General features: G+C 41.4%; 1 protein-coding gene across 1 annotated transcript; it reads right to left on the bottom strand.

The window, feature by feature from the left end:
- Window positions 1–9452: 9452 nt before the first annotated feature.
- LOC141027198 (uncharacterized) lies at window positions 9453–10610 on the bottom strand. The gene is made up of 2 exons (XM_073504178.1): window positions 10264–10610; window positions 9453–9555 (listed from the first exon to the last, which is right to left on the bottom strand). The coding sequence occupies exons 1-2, from the start codon at window positions 10608–10610 to the stop codon at window positions 9453–9455; spliced, it is 450 nt and encodes a 149-aa protein (XP_073360279.1).
- Between the last annotated feature and the right edge of the window lie 4487 nt (window positions 10611–15097).

Below are 15097 nucleotides of genomic sequence, written 5' to 3'. Positions count from 1 at the left end.
TGCAGTTAATGACAGCCATGGTGCTGCTGAGGACATTGCTGATGTTGTCAAAGATATTAATGATGGAATGTATTCTCTTAACGTTGATGATGTTGATGGCAGCTTGCAGTTGTCTGTTACTCAGTCACAGAGTGTTGATGGCACTGAGCCTGTTACTCAGGCTGAGGATGTTCCTATGTAGTTACAGCTCGATGATGAAAGGATAAGAAAGAAGTGTGATTTCCAGAGGAGAAAGGAGTTGGAACGGCGTCAAAAGGCTGCCTGTGTTCAACGAAGTGATCGGGATGTTGCTCAAGCTCCTGAAGGTGTAGGTGATGAAGGTGGTGACGCGGCCTTTTCAACTGTTGATGCTGGATCTCATGGAAGTGACATGCCTGTGAAGACAAACCTGATGCAAACTCGTTTGACGCAAGTGTTTACTCGTGATGTAGTTAATGAGAAGAAAGCTGTTTTGAAGAGGAAGATGTCAGATCGAAATCCTGATGGCACACAGAGGCGTAGCCCACGTGTGAAAGCTGGTTCCCAACCTGGTAATAGCAAAGCTGATGGGGATAGTGTTGCTGTGAAGATTGGTCCAAGCAAACTTGGTGGCTCCCCTGTTCCTCGTAGTCCACGGGTTTTGACAAATAAGAAGCCTTCTTCTCCTCCTCTTCGAGAGCGCTCTTTGTTGAAAGAAAATAATAAGCGTAAAGTTCATCCTGCGAAGGTGAACAAAGGTGTGAAGAAGCGTGTTCGTGTCGAAGCTGAAGATGTTGTATCTGAAGAAGATGATATCGAAGTTGATTCTGAAGATGAATTTGCAGTGGTACGTCTTTTGTACTGTATGTGACTAACTAGTTGTACTTGCAATGATTTAATTGTGTCTGGGCTGGTATGCTGGCCAGGCGAGGCTGGTCATTGTTTGCATCAATCGAGGGTGGTACTGATGTTGTTTCAATAGTTGAACTTGTGCAATCTTTTCTTTTTTCTACTTGCCTTCATATGCTTGTTTTGTTTTCTATATTCATTTATTTAAGGTGTGGCTTCTTTATTTTCATTTACAGCCTGTTAGCGTTATGAGTCCGGTCAAGCCGGTGGGACGCAATGCCGGAAAAGTTGCCTTGGATGAAGGTGACCAACGGAAATTGAACTTAACTGTGCGATGTTCGTTGGGAGAGGTTGAAGCTTGTGCTAAATTGCTTGAGAGTCGGCATGTGGCTAGGATTCGTGCAACTGGTTTTGGTTCTATCTTCAATTAGAGGGTGAAGTCTAACATTTCCTGCCCTCTGATGGGAGTTTTGTACCTGAGGATAGATGCTGATACGATGACTCTTGACATGGGTGAGGCTAATAAGAAGCTTCGCATCACTAGCGATGGTATACAACAATTATTTGGGTTCCCTCGTGGTGGTCGTTCTCCGCCAAGGCCGTCAGAGGATGGATATGATGACGCTCTGATGAAGTTAAGATCGGAGCTTGACATTAGCAGGAACATAGATATCAAGACAAAGGATTCGAGGAATAAGCTCAAGGTGCTCGTCAAGGATCCTAGCAAAGATGACCTTGCTCTGAAAGTGTTCTTCATTATTGTGTTTATGAAGGTTGTGTTGCCTGGTGCCGCCCCGCGTGTTTCCAGAGAGGCAGCAATGTTTGAGGGTCTCGTCTTTGAGGACATGGCTAATATGGATTATTGTCAGCTGATGGTTGATGAGCTTAGAAGGGCTGTTGTCAGGTACCAAGATGGTGTTACCCTTGGGAAGGCAATCACAGGCTGTGCTATAGGGCCTGTACTAATGTACCTTGACTGCCTTATCCGTGGCAAGACTGTGGAGCCTGACATGCGAGTCCCCCGCATATGTTTCATGGATCCTGTCAAGCTTTCTGATCTGGTTGATGCAGATTTGATAAAAAAAAGGCAATGCAGATCCAAAGACTTGAGTGTTTGGGAAGCTTCCGGTGAGTTTTATTTCTTTCGTGTCTTGGAGACCTTTTTTTATTTAGGTATAGCTATTTTTGCTGGAGTGAACATGTGTCCCGCAGAGTTACCTGTTTAGATTTTGTCATTCCTTAAGCTTTGTGAGGTTTAGGTATGATTTTTAGTACTATTTTTTCATGTGTGGTTGAACTGAATATCTTTGTTCAACTGTCCTGTTGGTAAATACTAAGAAATTGGCACTGACAGTTAAAGATTGATAGTGCTGTTGATTTAAATCTGTTAATATCATGTTTTATTTTTTCTTGTGTGTTGCATTGATTAATTAACTATTTTTCCCTTGTTTGTAGTGGAAAACTCAAGAGGAGGTCGTTTTTTTCCGGCAGTATAAACGGCCAGTCCTGGAGATGCCGTCGTCTCAGGTTCCCAAGTCTTCATCTCTGCACGATGAGTTGAGAGATGGCCGTGGTGTTGAGGGTGCTGGTTATGTTCCCCCTGGCCCTAGTAATGCTAGTACTTCACAGAGGCAGGGTTTTGGTATTGACGTTGCTGTTTCTGCGTTGGAGCGCGCTGAGCATATTTAAGTAATGTGTGTTCTGAGCTGCAAAAGGTCCCAACGACAGTTGAGCGTCTGAGCTGTATCAATGGTATCCTTCCTGAAGGTCATCAATTTAACGCTGAGGGAGCAGTGGACTATATTGAGATGGAGAGAATTTTTATTGGTGATATGCGTGACGGTGCTGCTGATCTAGTTCAGAGCTCGGTTCGTCTGTTGAACAACATGAAGCGTTTCAAAACTATGCAAGACTCTCGCTGCAAGCCGTATGAAGAAAGTGCAAAAGTTGTTATCAGGCAGATTGAGCAGGATGAGGCTGCTGCCACCGACAACAGGGCTGGTGATGGTACTGAGGCTAATGTTCCTGATCACGAAACGAATGATGTTGGCTTGGAGCGCGCTGTTGTTGATGTGAGTGAGTCCTCGGTGTTTGCAATTTTTACTATGTTGTTCTGCTGTCAATATTGTAGTTGAACTTTCTCATCTTCATCTGTTTATTAATTTTTCTTCCATGCAGATTGAGCAGGATGAGGTTGCTGCCACCGACAGCAGGGCTGATGATGGTACTGAGGTTAATGTTTCTGATCACCATACGAACGATGTTGGCTTGGAGCACCCTGTTGTTGATGTGAGTCAGTCCTCGGTGTTTGTATGTTTTTACTATGTTGTTCTGCTGTCAGTATTGTAGTTGAACTTCCTGATCTTCATCTGTTTATTAATTTTTTGTTTTGATGCAGGAGACCAGTCATAATGTTGAGGCTGCTATTGACTGTGGAGTTAATGATCCATCTACTGATAAGTGCAAGGTTATTTTTATTTTTAATTTGTTTATTCATATTTCTTGAATTTTCATGCGCACCAATTTGCCTTGCTTGTTCACTTTTCTATTCCACACCGTTAAGGGTTTTGCAGGTGATACCTACCTTTTTTGTTACTGTGGTTTAATTCCTTGTGTTTATTGTTGCTAATAATAGCATTGTATTTTTGGTTCATTACATATGAAATCAGGGTCCTGTTGTTGGCAACGAGCCTTGTTCGCCCGTTGGTGATGTTGCTTTGAATGTTAGCAACAACAAGATCGATGATGTTTCTGTGAATGCTTCTAAGGTTTTGTTTTTCTTTGCACCTCTCGCTAGCTTATTTTTGATTGTTAGTTTTGCTCATATTATTCACTTTTTCTGAATTTTTATTTCTTCAGATGACTGATGTTGAGCGTGAGGCTGTCGTTAGTGGTGGAGATGATGCTCATGGTGTTCCATTGAGTAGTGGGCGCGATGTTGGTACCAAAGTTGCTGATGAGGATGTTGGTGCTGCTAGCATACTTGATGCCAAACCGTCTGGTGTTGGTATTGCTGGGAATGAAAATCTTTCTGATTTTGAAGATTTGCCACCGGAAAATTTCCCGCCTGGAGGGCTTGATTACGGTGATGCATTGCAAGATGCTTCTAGCGTGGAGGAGGTGCCATCCGAGGATGACGATTTACTTCTGTCGATTTCTTCTGGCCCCTTGAGGCAGGAGGCGCTCGTGTCATCCCAAGATTTTCTTTCCACAGACCCTGAAAGCGTAGCGATATTGGTGTCCTCTCAAGATGTGCCATCGTCAAACACTGAAACTGGAGGCATATTGGTCTCATCACAGGAACTACCGTCGTTGTCAAACACTGATAGTGCAGGTAAGGACTTGTAAATGAGGCGTACTTCTCAATTTTGGCATTTTGGACATGTTCACTTGTAGTGCTTGAACTTATTATTTTTCTTCTTTTTCTGCAAGCAGAAAGTGGAAATGTTGTTAAGGTTGATATGTTTTTCTTCGCTGTTACGAGGTTGCGCACGAACCGTACGAAATGGTTAGTTTGGGATTTTGCCCGTACCATTTTTGTCTCTTTTTCTTTCTCTCATATGAGAATGGTTGTTGTTGCAGTAGTTTTAATTCATGTAATCTTTTGTGTTTTTCTAGTCACAAGCCGATGTTTCAAAGTAAAGAATGTGATGCCAGTGTTGGTTCTATTGCTAAAGCGTTTGTCCCCACTGGCATGCTCAACTCAGACAGTGCTGGCGTTGTTTTATATTCTCTACGTCAGAAGTACCGAGACGCTGACAAGTTGATAGTTCCCAGATGGGTGACGGTCAGTATTTTGCTTTGTAGATAGGATGATAACTTGTTTTGCCAATTTTCTAACTGTTGTTGTTCTTTTTGTACAACAGACCAAGATCCGTGATGGAAATATTGATTCCAACGTGCTAAATTGGTTCACGAGATCGTGTGCTGATGGTTTTGACCAAGTAGGTGAACTTGTACTTTTTGTACTCATGAACTAGAACTGTCCTGTTTTCTTGCAAGTTTGGGAGGTGGGGGAATGAACTTGAGCAGCCTGCGTTTAGCCCTGCACTTATGAATGATGTGTGCTTCTTTTTTTGAAGCTGAACTTATTGTCGCAAGGAAATTGAACTGATAAGTTTGTTGCAATTTTAACTAGAGTAGCATATATTTTTTGTAGTGTTTTGCTTACTCAATTAGAACTTATGATTATCTTATTTTTGTTTGTACTTCTGAATTTCAATTTTCTTCTTTTATTTTATTGTTTGGAGGCTGAATTTTTTTGTTTCATTATGATTTGTTAAATTCATTTTTCCTCTGTGATTTTTTTGTCAGCTTCTCTTCCCTACTTTTGATCCGCCGTCCATTGCGGCTACCATGAAGCCTAGCGAAGAATCTGGGCATTGGTGCTTGATTGTTCTGACTTTGAGGTTCCATCGTTTTGAGTGTCTTGATTCACTGCGCGATGAAACCTGGAGTGATGCAGTTAGATTCTTAAGGACTATGACAGATAACATAAAGAAGCTTTGGAGGGAGTCTAGCGTAGACAGGGCAAAACTGTTCTCGCCGGCGCATATTGATGGTTTCTCTTGCGAGTTTGTGCGGGTGCCGCAGCAGAAAAACACGTGAGTATCCGTTTTTAATGAGTTTTTGTTAGTTGTTTTTGTTGCTGGGAGGGTGGTGTTACTGTGTTTTCGGATTTGTGATGTACCCATTTGTTTTTTCTTTTGTTAACATGCATGATTGTGGATTCTTTATGCTACAAAGCTGCAAGACCTATCATTGCCGGGAGGATGGTGTGATTGAAATGTTAGATTACAGCCACGAAGACATTCTTGACATTAGGAAGACTTTTCTGTATACCTGCGCAACTAGCGACGTGTTTGATGTTGACTTCCGTGGTTTGTTTGGCATCGAACCCTGTACGTAATGCATGACCTTTTGTAATTTTTTGCAGCTTGTACTTCTTTGATTGGTACTGTCATGAATTACATATTTGAACTTTACCCTTGATGCGGTCTTTTATTTTTTTATTTTTGCAGGTGAGTGGCTGGATCTTAATGAGCATGACTACAGGATCTTTGGCAGCCAGTTCTCGGAGCTCGAGCGCGTATCTATTGATCTTAGCCAGGGGCGTTCTCCAGAAAAGACAAGGTCTGGTGTTATTAAGGGGCGGTTGGGAGCTCTGAAAGGTTCTACGGCTGCTTGTGCAGAGAGCCCCTCTACACCCAAGAATCCCATTGTGGAATTGATAGACAGCGATGATGATGCGTTTGACAAGATTGCTGGCATGGGAAGAGTCACCAGGAGCGCTGCTGCTGCCAAGGGTTTATCCCCACTTGCTGGAATAGTGGCCCGTAGAGCTGGTGGTGCTAGGAAGGATCCTGCTTTGGATTCTGGCAATGTTACAAGCACGAAGCGTGCACCCAGAGCTCCTATAAAGTTTTGCTCCCCTGTGCAGCAGCTTCACTCTCATAAATTCCCTCACCTGGACAAGGCTCGCAAGTTGTATAATCTATTGCTTAGCGATGAAGCATGTGAGAAGTATGCCGAGTGAGTATCTCTCATTACGTTTCCTCTTCTTTTCCTCTGTTGTTTGTAACTGCTAGATAAATATGACCTGAACTGTTACTTTTTATACAACTTGAACTGCTATGAATGCCTTATCTTGCTTTCCCTCGTTTTTGTTCTTGTCCGTGCTGCAGGAATACATTCTCAATGATACCTCAGCCCGATTATAGCGTAACCAACATCACTGGGAAACACATCTGGGAAGTTTTTGCACCTGGGCAAATGATGGAGGGTGATGTAATGGACTTCCTTATTGATGATTGGAAGAAAGATCCCGATAGAAATGTTGATTTTGCGTCTGGGAAAAGGGTATTGCTGAGTCCATATTTCATCACGGTAATCAATCAGATCGTTTGTTTCTCTCAAACAAGACTGCCTATTGTTTTACGAGTTTTAATAATACTTTGCTTGTTGATCCTTTCCACCTGTCTATTTCTTTTCTGGGCTTTTTGCAGGTTGTGCTTGACTGTACGTTTTACGGTGCTGAAAATAAACCGTTTAATATCGAGAGTGCAACGAGAGATTTCAAGAGCTATGTCAAAGAAAAGGAAGACTTGCTCACTGCCGACCTTGTGAGTTCTACTAGCTGATTTTTGGTTTTAATTGTTTGTTTGTCATGCTGTATTTTATTTTGAATATTTAACATCTCTTTTTTGGTCATTTGTTTTTAGATCATGATGCCTCTATTCAAGCCTATGGTTTTAGCAAAGGATAAGAAAGTGAACCACTTTTCCTTATATGTCATGAATCGGTACCAAAGTAGCGTCGACATCCTTGACTCTTTACCTTATCCGAAGAACCATCGTCCTTCAAAGAACACCTATCATAAAGACCGCGAGAAGATTGTGAGTGACATTTATTATCTGTACTGGATTAATTTTTCCGCGTCTTTGTTTCTGCTTTTCTGAGACCTGAAAATGTGTGGTTTCTTTTCTTTTTTTACAGATCTCCAGGATGGTCCAAGTAATGAAGGCTTTTTATGGTGATGCTCGGTAATATGCGAGCAAGCAGCCCAAATGGGAGCTTTTTGCAAAGAAACCAACGTTTGTGAAAGTTCCACTTCAAGGGGCGAATGAATGTGGCCATTATACTCTGAAGTATGCGGAATGCTATGATGGTGAAAAGATCGTTGGGAACATTCGAGATAATGATGTGGGTTCTAGTTGAGCTTTTCACTTTTCTGTGTTTGGCTTATTGTGTATTCTTCTTTTTAATGTGTCATGATTTTTAATAATTTGTTTTAATGTTTTGCAGCCTCGTATTGTTGATTGGAATGCTGAGGATCTGTATAGAGTTGTGTTCAACTGGAATAACCAGCTTCTGGTGACTGAGCTTCCCAAGGAGTTTCAGCCTTTGGCTCCTGGTGCATAGAAGAAATGGTCATCATTTGCGTAGTGAAATGGATAGTTGTGTGATATATCTCTTGAAAGCATTGTAGGCTTTGATTGTAGTGTTTGGATGTCTAGTCAAGTACTATGTAATTACTGGTATATTTTGTGTTGTGTTTAAGTGTGGCACAATGTTTAACAATGTAAACTAGTTGAACTGAAAACACCTTTTCCCAAGTTCATTACGAGTTGTTGCTGGAAAAGTGAGATTTATTTGGTTTTCATCTATCCCAACCTAGGTTGGACCTTTATAGTTTCTGTACCCTCTTTTCTTTTACTTATAGTATAGCTATGTTAGTACTGAATTGTAATGTCGTTCAGCGTAAGGCTTTTAATATTTGGTGTCACGATAGCACTTGTGGATCTAGCGTGAGTGGAGTGACGCTTCCTTGTTATGTAGAACTGATTTCATATAATGTATTAGAACTGAATTTTTTTTGTGATTGAAATTATTTACAACCAAGTTGCTACGTCATCTCTAGCCAGATTTTATTCAAGTATAAGAAATTTAGCAAGATTTGAGAGCCAAATTTTTGTTTGAACTTCTTGAATTGTAGTAGTTGAACTGCATAGTAAAATTTAAATACTGGTTTAAATTAGCTACATTTAAATAGGTCTCCGGGGGGACCTATTTTCTAGGTTGTGGTTCTTCTCAAGGCAATGTTTTGTATGATCATAGTACTTGCCTTACAGACTAAGTTGTACTGACATTTCAGTTCTACTATTACTGTTATTCTTGAGTGTGTCAATGTTTTATGGAATGTGAACTGAAGCTTCCCGTTCCTTTTTATATTTTTGTAGAATGAATGTACCGTTTGTTCAAGTGTACCAGAACTCTCAGTCCTAGCATGCTAGTGGCTGGGAAATATGTACTGATTGTTCTTTGCTTTTCCTGTTGCAGTACTCAGTAAATTGCTAACTACTATTAGCACGATGCTGTTAGTAGTGAATGTTGTCCTCGGCTGAAACTTAGTCTTTTTAGTGTTCTTCTCAAACTAAAAACTGATTTCTTAGTGTGATAGTACTACCGTAAATGTCTAAGCTGTACTGAGCGTCCAATTCTACTATTTGCTGTTGTCCTTAGTTAGTCTGCCACTTTTTTTGTTTTTTTGTGAAAATATCCATGTATGATTTTTGTTTCTGCATGACTGGTTTCAACTTCAACCTACTTCAACTTCAAATGATGGATGAACAAAATAGGAAGCTAGCAAACTTGTTGACTGACATAAGCAAACGATGTACATGATAGACATAGGCAAACTTGTTCAAACCCTGTCAGACATAACATAAGGTAGTTGGTTCAACATAACGAAAGCAAACTACAAATCTGAAACAACAATATTAAGGACAGGCAGAAGTGCGAGCAACACGAATGCAGACTTTCATGCATCTTCATCCCGCGAAGTTGCAGTGGTAGTAGGGGTCAGCCTCCTGCTCTTTTGAAATATCCCAACCTGTCACGATCTTGTCGATTGTCTTCCGTGACTTGTACGTGGCGTACGCATCTATTCCTGCGTACGTGATGAGGTTGTCTGGCAGCGGGCTGGTCCCCCACAGTTTGTGTTCTCTCTTGTCCATCTTCTTCTTCATGCCGCTGTAGAATGGGTGGATTACGCCGCCTGCAACATCGGCCAAGGAGTCGTAGTACTTGCTGGTCTTTGGATCTTTCCACTTGCGCTGCATGTCAATGAAGTTGTTGGGGTTGATCTACAAACCAGACTTGTTCAGCATCCGCTTGTCACCTCCAATGTTGAAACCGACAAATGTGTACAATTTCTCCTCCTGCGGGAAGTCTTTGAGGCGCTTGGGCCTGCAAGGGGGGAGACACACATTTAAAGATTAGTCTTCTTTTTTGAAGATTTAATTTTTCTGCTTTTTGGTTTTGAAAGTGATAATCCATGAGGTAGATTCTTATATAGTATAAGTCATGGATGAATGTAGTCCAGAAACTAGTACACAAAGTCCTGAAATTAAATTCAACTACACGATGTTATTTTTCTTTTTTGCTATCTTCAGTGCTTCACCAAATTCAAGAATCATTTTACCAGATTCAATGATATATGTGCTGCTTGATTCAAGTTTAGTTTTCTTTTTTGTTGAATAAAAGACCTATACCAGTGCTTGATACATCTTTGTGCATCAATTCTATATCAAGTTCAGAAATTAATTTGAGAAACATGTGCGTCAAGATATGGACCTATACCACTTCACCAAACATCTTTAAATACATCAATTCTATAAACTACACTAGTGCATCAAGATCAGAATCTATGCTAGCGCATCAAGTTCAGAAATTAATTTGGTGCATCAAGTTCAGAATTCTATAAACATATTTTCAGATGCTAATCTGGTGAAACAATCCACTTCACAGTTTCAGAAATGCATGTAAGTTGAGAAACATGTACTCGTGCATACACTTCACAAAGTATAGTAGTTCATCTAGTTGGGAAACTAGTTTAATGAAGTTTTTAGTGAGTAGTACTAGTACAACAGATGAATGAACAGTAGTATGGGTTACCATTTTGTGGCTGCTGTGATGTGGTACACCAAGCAGAGTTCCTCGACGCATAACTGCAGGACTGCCGCCATCTGTGGAGGTTCATCATCGCTGGTGAACTCCACATCAACTCCGATGAAGCTCGGATAGAAGCCGCCGCCGTTCATCCTGAGCCTGCTCATCACCTCGTCGGCCTTGTCTGGTTCGCTGGTGCAGACGATCTCCAGCGTCTCCTTGCCGTGGAGCTCAACCCCTGTGAGGGTTCTCGTGTACTCACGCTTCTCGCCGGGGACGTGAACGTCGATGAGGTTGCTGCTCTTGTCCGACGGCTCGCCATGATGACGCTTGGCGGACGGTTCCTCTGCCATCACCTTCCTGCGGCGACTGTGGGCTTGGGAAAGAGAAGTTTGTGGTTTGTGTGCAGTGGAGATTGAAGCGGCAATGGTGGTTTCTGGGAATGAGGCAGAGATGGAAGACAATGGGGTTGCAGTGCGTCGACGGGGATGTGTGGGAGGCGGTTCGTCGGGGGCGTGGGCGTGGTGGTCGTGGGGGTCCCCGTTTGCAGTCCCTTGTGGCAACCGCTCAGTGGGTGGCGCGGGTGGTGGCCTGGAAGAAGCAACCGTCCAATTCAAATGGTTTTACTGCTGCACTGACTTGTCTTGTCAAGCTGTACTTATGACCTGCTAAATCCCACTTGCACGTCTCAGGGGTGGTGATGACGGCATTTTGGACTGTTTAGGTGACGTATGCTTTGTGATGTTTTTCCGTGAGGATGTTAAGTCTTGTTTTTCCACTGAAGTCTTATAGACTAGTTTATCTGAAGACATTTTTCAGTGCCCTGGGAGTTGTTGCTCAAAACTGGTACTTATTTTATTTTCATCTGTACTTACATAAGTTAGGCCTTTATAGTTTTTGTATTCTCATTTTAGTGCACTTATGGTTTAGTGTTGTGTGAACTGAAATGTAATTTCATACAGCGTGCGGTTTGGAAATTTGGTGTCGTAGTGGTGTGAGTGGCCTGACTGATCCTGCTTTTTTAGTACTGATATCATATGTATGTTTGAACTGAGTTTTTTTTGGGTGGTTTGTGGGATTGAGATTATTTTACGACCAGATCGTTTGTTGAGGTGTGTACAGATTTTATATAAATTAGAAATTTAGCAGAATTGAAAAATAAATTCTATTTTAACTTCTTTTATTTTAGTAGTTGAACTTGTCAGACTTTATGTAAATAAGAAATTTAGCATAATTGACAAACATTATATGTTTTGAACTTTTTGCACTTTAGTAGTTGAACTTGAAAATATTTAATTCGGTTTTTTAAATTATGTACATTTAACAGATAGGCTATTAAGTTCTCTTCTTTTTAGAGGTTCATTGTTTTTGTATCATATTTTCTCCCTTTTTTATCATCCGTGGTGCACAGCTAAAATTATTTATATTTATATTTTTCGTATTCAAAGTTATTTCCTGCGAACTAGTATTTGAATTTATATATTTTCAGTTTCGAACATTTTTCTTGTAGTTTATATTTCTTTGCCTCGCCCTCTGGTTTGTTTAACTGGGCTTATTGGTGGGGTGTTTGTAAACGATGCAGGCTATCGGGCCATTTTCCGGCCCAGATAGCTCGTCCGCGCGGCTGTGCAGTACGGCGTGCGCATGCGCTCTGGTTTTAGTCCCACCTCGCTAGTCGAGGGGGCTCCGGACCTGTTTATAAGCGCAGCCGAGCTCATTGGTCGAACTCCTCTGAATACTTACCTGAGCGCTTATACACGGCGCTTGCTCTCTCTCTTGACCTGTGGGCCCTGATCGGTGGGCCCTGCGTTGTTCGGATTACTAGGGATTCGCCTATGGGCTCGAGTTCAAGTATCTAGCAGCGTCAGGGCCTGCGCCTGACCTTGGGCGGTCAGTTTTTTCTTTCTTTGTTTGTTTGAATCTAGTACTTGACTCCACCAGTAACTTGGACTGAAACTTTTTGTTCTAGTTCTTGTCAGTTTTGTGTAAGTGTAATCTAAGATGTACTTGCGTGTAGACTAAGTTGTACTGATAGTCCATTCATAGTAGCGCTTACAGACTGATGCTTCTATGTACTTTTTATTGTAGTAAGTATGTACTGTCCGATCAAGTGTACTAGTACTGTCATTCTGAATCTTCAAGCGACCAACATAAGTGTGTGCTGATGCTTCTTAACCTTTTCTGTTTGTAGTACTTGTTAATTTTCTAGCAGCTACATATGAATGAGAACACTACATGAAGTACTAAGAATTTTTGCTTCAACTTTTGAAGTGTTGTTAAGCAACTCAAATTGAGCCGATTGATCTCAACGTTATGTTTTCTATACAATACTGAATCGAAACTAGACATAGAACAACGTTGTGTGATTAGTTGCATCATAACTAGTACTTTAGAGCAGCCACAAAGTTCCATTCAGAAGCTACTTTTGAATTTGAAATGATGGATTAACAACACATGAAGCTACCAAACTTATATAATGAGATAAGCAAAACATTGTACTTGATGACATAAATAAACTTGTTCAACCATGACAAGCACGACATAATCATACTGGTTCAACCCAACAAGAGCAAACTACTAATTTGAAACAACAAGATAAAAGGCAAGCACAAGCGGAAGGAAAACAAAGGCAGGCTCTGATGTATCTTCATCCCTAAAAGGGGCAATAGGGGTGGTCGTAGAAATTCGCAGCCTCCCGCTGTTTTGCAAATTCTGAACCATTTGTGATGTAGTCGATCATGCTCCATGACTTGTACGTGGCGTACGCATCTACTCATGCGTACTCGATGAGGTTGTCTGGTAGCGGGCTGGTCCCCCACGGTTTGTAGTCTTCCTGCGTGTTGATGTTCTTCTTCATGCCTTTGTAGAATGGGTGGATGACGCTGGCTGCAACATCAGTCAAGGAGTCGTACTCTTTTCCGGTGTATTGAACTCTCCACTTGCGTTGAATGTCGATGAACTTGTTGGGGTTGATCTCCAAACCGGACAACTTCAGTTTCTCTTTGTCGCTTTCAATGCTAAAACTGGCAAATGTGAACAACGTCTCATGCTGCAGCAACTCGTTCAGGCGCTTGGGCCTGTAAGGGGAGAGACATTTTTGAAAATTAGCATTACTTTGATGTTTGAATTATTCATTTTTGTTTTGTTTTACAAGCGATGAATCCATTAAGTAGATGTTTATGTAGCATAAATAATGGATGAATGTACTTCAAAAACTAGTAAACAAAGTCCTGAAATTAAATTAAGTACATCATGTTATTCTTCTTTTTGGATTATACATAGTTTCAGTCAATGTTGTATGTTCTGCTTTCGTACTAGTTTAGTTTACTTTTGTTGAATAGGATAACACATAAACAGTGCTTCACCAAGTCCTTAGTTTATTTTCTTATGAAAATAACATTAGATCAAATTCAGAAAATACTTCACTACATCAAGTTCAGAAACATCTTTTTAATACATCGAGTACATAAACTACACTATTGGATGAAGTTCAGAAACTACACTAGTCAATCAACTTCAGAAATTAATCTTCCGCAAGATTTTCCAAATAGTAATCCAGTGCATCAGGTTCAAAAATACATTTATAGTGTATCTACTTGAGAAAATGCACTAGTGCATCCACTTTTCACAAACCACACTAGTACATCTAGTTGGGAAACAAGTCTGATGAGATTTTTAGGATACGTTTCTCCCACGGGGTCTGCAACCACCTGGAACGCGTGCTGAGACCATGCAGACAGTTTTTGCGGGTTGTTGTAGCGCACGAGGTACTTTGTGGGCTCTTCCATCTCTGTCGCCGTGAAGAGTGTGCTTAGTTTTAGCCTTTTTCTGATCTCGTTGTACACAGCTCGCGAGTAAACCTTTGCCATCTGGGTGTCAAACCCATAGAAGGTCAGCGTGTTTTGTTCCTTCTGCACATGCAAGAATGATGACCAAATTGTTAGTTTTCTCGCAGCAAAAACTTGTCTAACTACTAAAGTTTTTTAGTAAGCATGTTTTTTTGTCTCACGACAGGTGATAGAGCTATACCCTGTTACACATTGTCTCTTGGTTCTCTGTCTGCCTCCTGGTTTTGACGCAGGAGTTTACCTGGCTGACAAACCGGTGTAGGTTTTGTCTCTCACTTACAAAGTTCTTCTTGAGCACATAGTTCATGCTCTCACTTCGCTGTGTGGATGTCATTTTGGCGCAGAAAATTTCTTTGAAGTAGGCTGATATCCATTTCTCACGCTCGTTCCACATGGCCACCATCGTGGCATCATCATGGAGGTTGTACCTATCCATGAGTCCTTTCCAGACATCCTCAAACTCAGTTGGCATGAGGGGCCAGTTGAGGATTGATGTGAATTCATCCTTAAAGTCTTCATGCAGGTAGTACAGGTATGCGAGGTGTTCCCTGTACTTCTTCATAATGTGCCAGCGGCACAGCTTGTGTACTGTGTTCCCGAAAGCATCTGGTATCGCCAAAGCCATTGCCGGGCACTGGTCTGGTAATGAGAAAAGAGACATGGAGTGGTCAGCATATGGTGGTGCATATATACCAATAGAACTGACACAACATTTTTTACTGTGTTATTTTCCTTTTATTTTTTTGGGGAGGGGGGTGGTGGTTGTGGTGGTGGTTGGGGGTGGTTTTCGCGGTTGTACCTGTGAGGATGCATGTAGGAGCCTTCCCTCTCATGCACCTTAAAATGTCTTGAACAGCCATCTAAATGAATCTGCATCCTCATCTCTAATCAGGGCGAAACCAAAGAATGTAGTCTGTAAGTGGTTGTTAGTACCGACAAACACCCCAAGTGGCATATGGTATGTAACGCCCGGATAATTAGGCTACAGTAAA

This window comes from Aegilops tauschii, chromosome 7 (assembly GCF_002575655.3).
Source record: "Aegilops tauschii subsp. strangulata cultivar AL8/78 chromosome 7, Aet v6.0, whole genome shotgun sequence".
Classification (NCBI taxonomy): Eukaryota; Viridiplantae; Streptophyta; class Magnoliopsida; order Poales; family Poaceae; genus Aegilops; species Aegilops tauschii.
The sequence above is the reverse complement of the archived record's forward strand: the minus strand, read 5'-3'. Positions and strand labels throughout refer to the sequence as shown.

What these genes read in the sequence shown, in the direction of transcription:
- LOC141027198 (XM_073504178.1), bottom strand. Translation starts at nt 10,610, where the DNA reads ATGGCAGAGGAACCGTCCGCCAAGCGTCATCATGGCGAGCCGTCGGAC. An exon ending in ATCACAGCAGCCACAAAATG is followed by an intron (nt 9,556 to 10,263) that starts GTAACCCATACT and finishes CCCCCCTTGCAG; the next exon opens with GCCCAAGCGCCTCAAAGACT.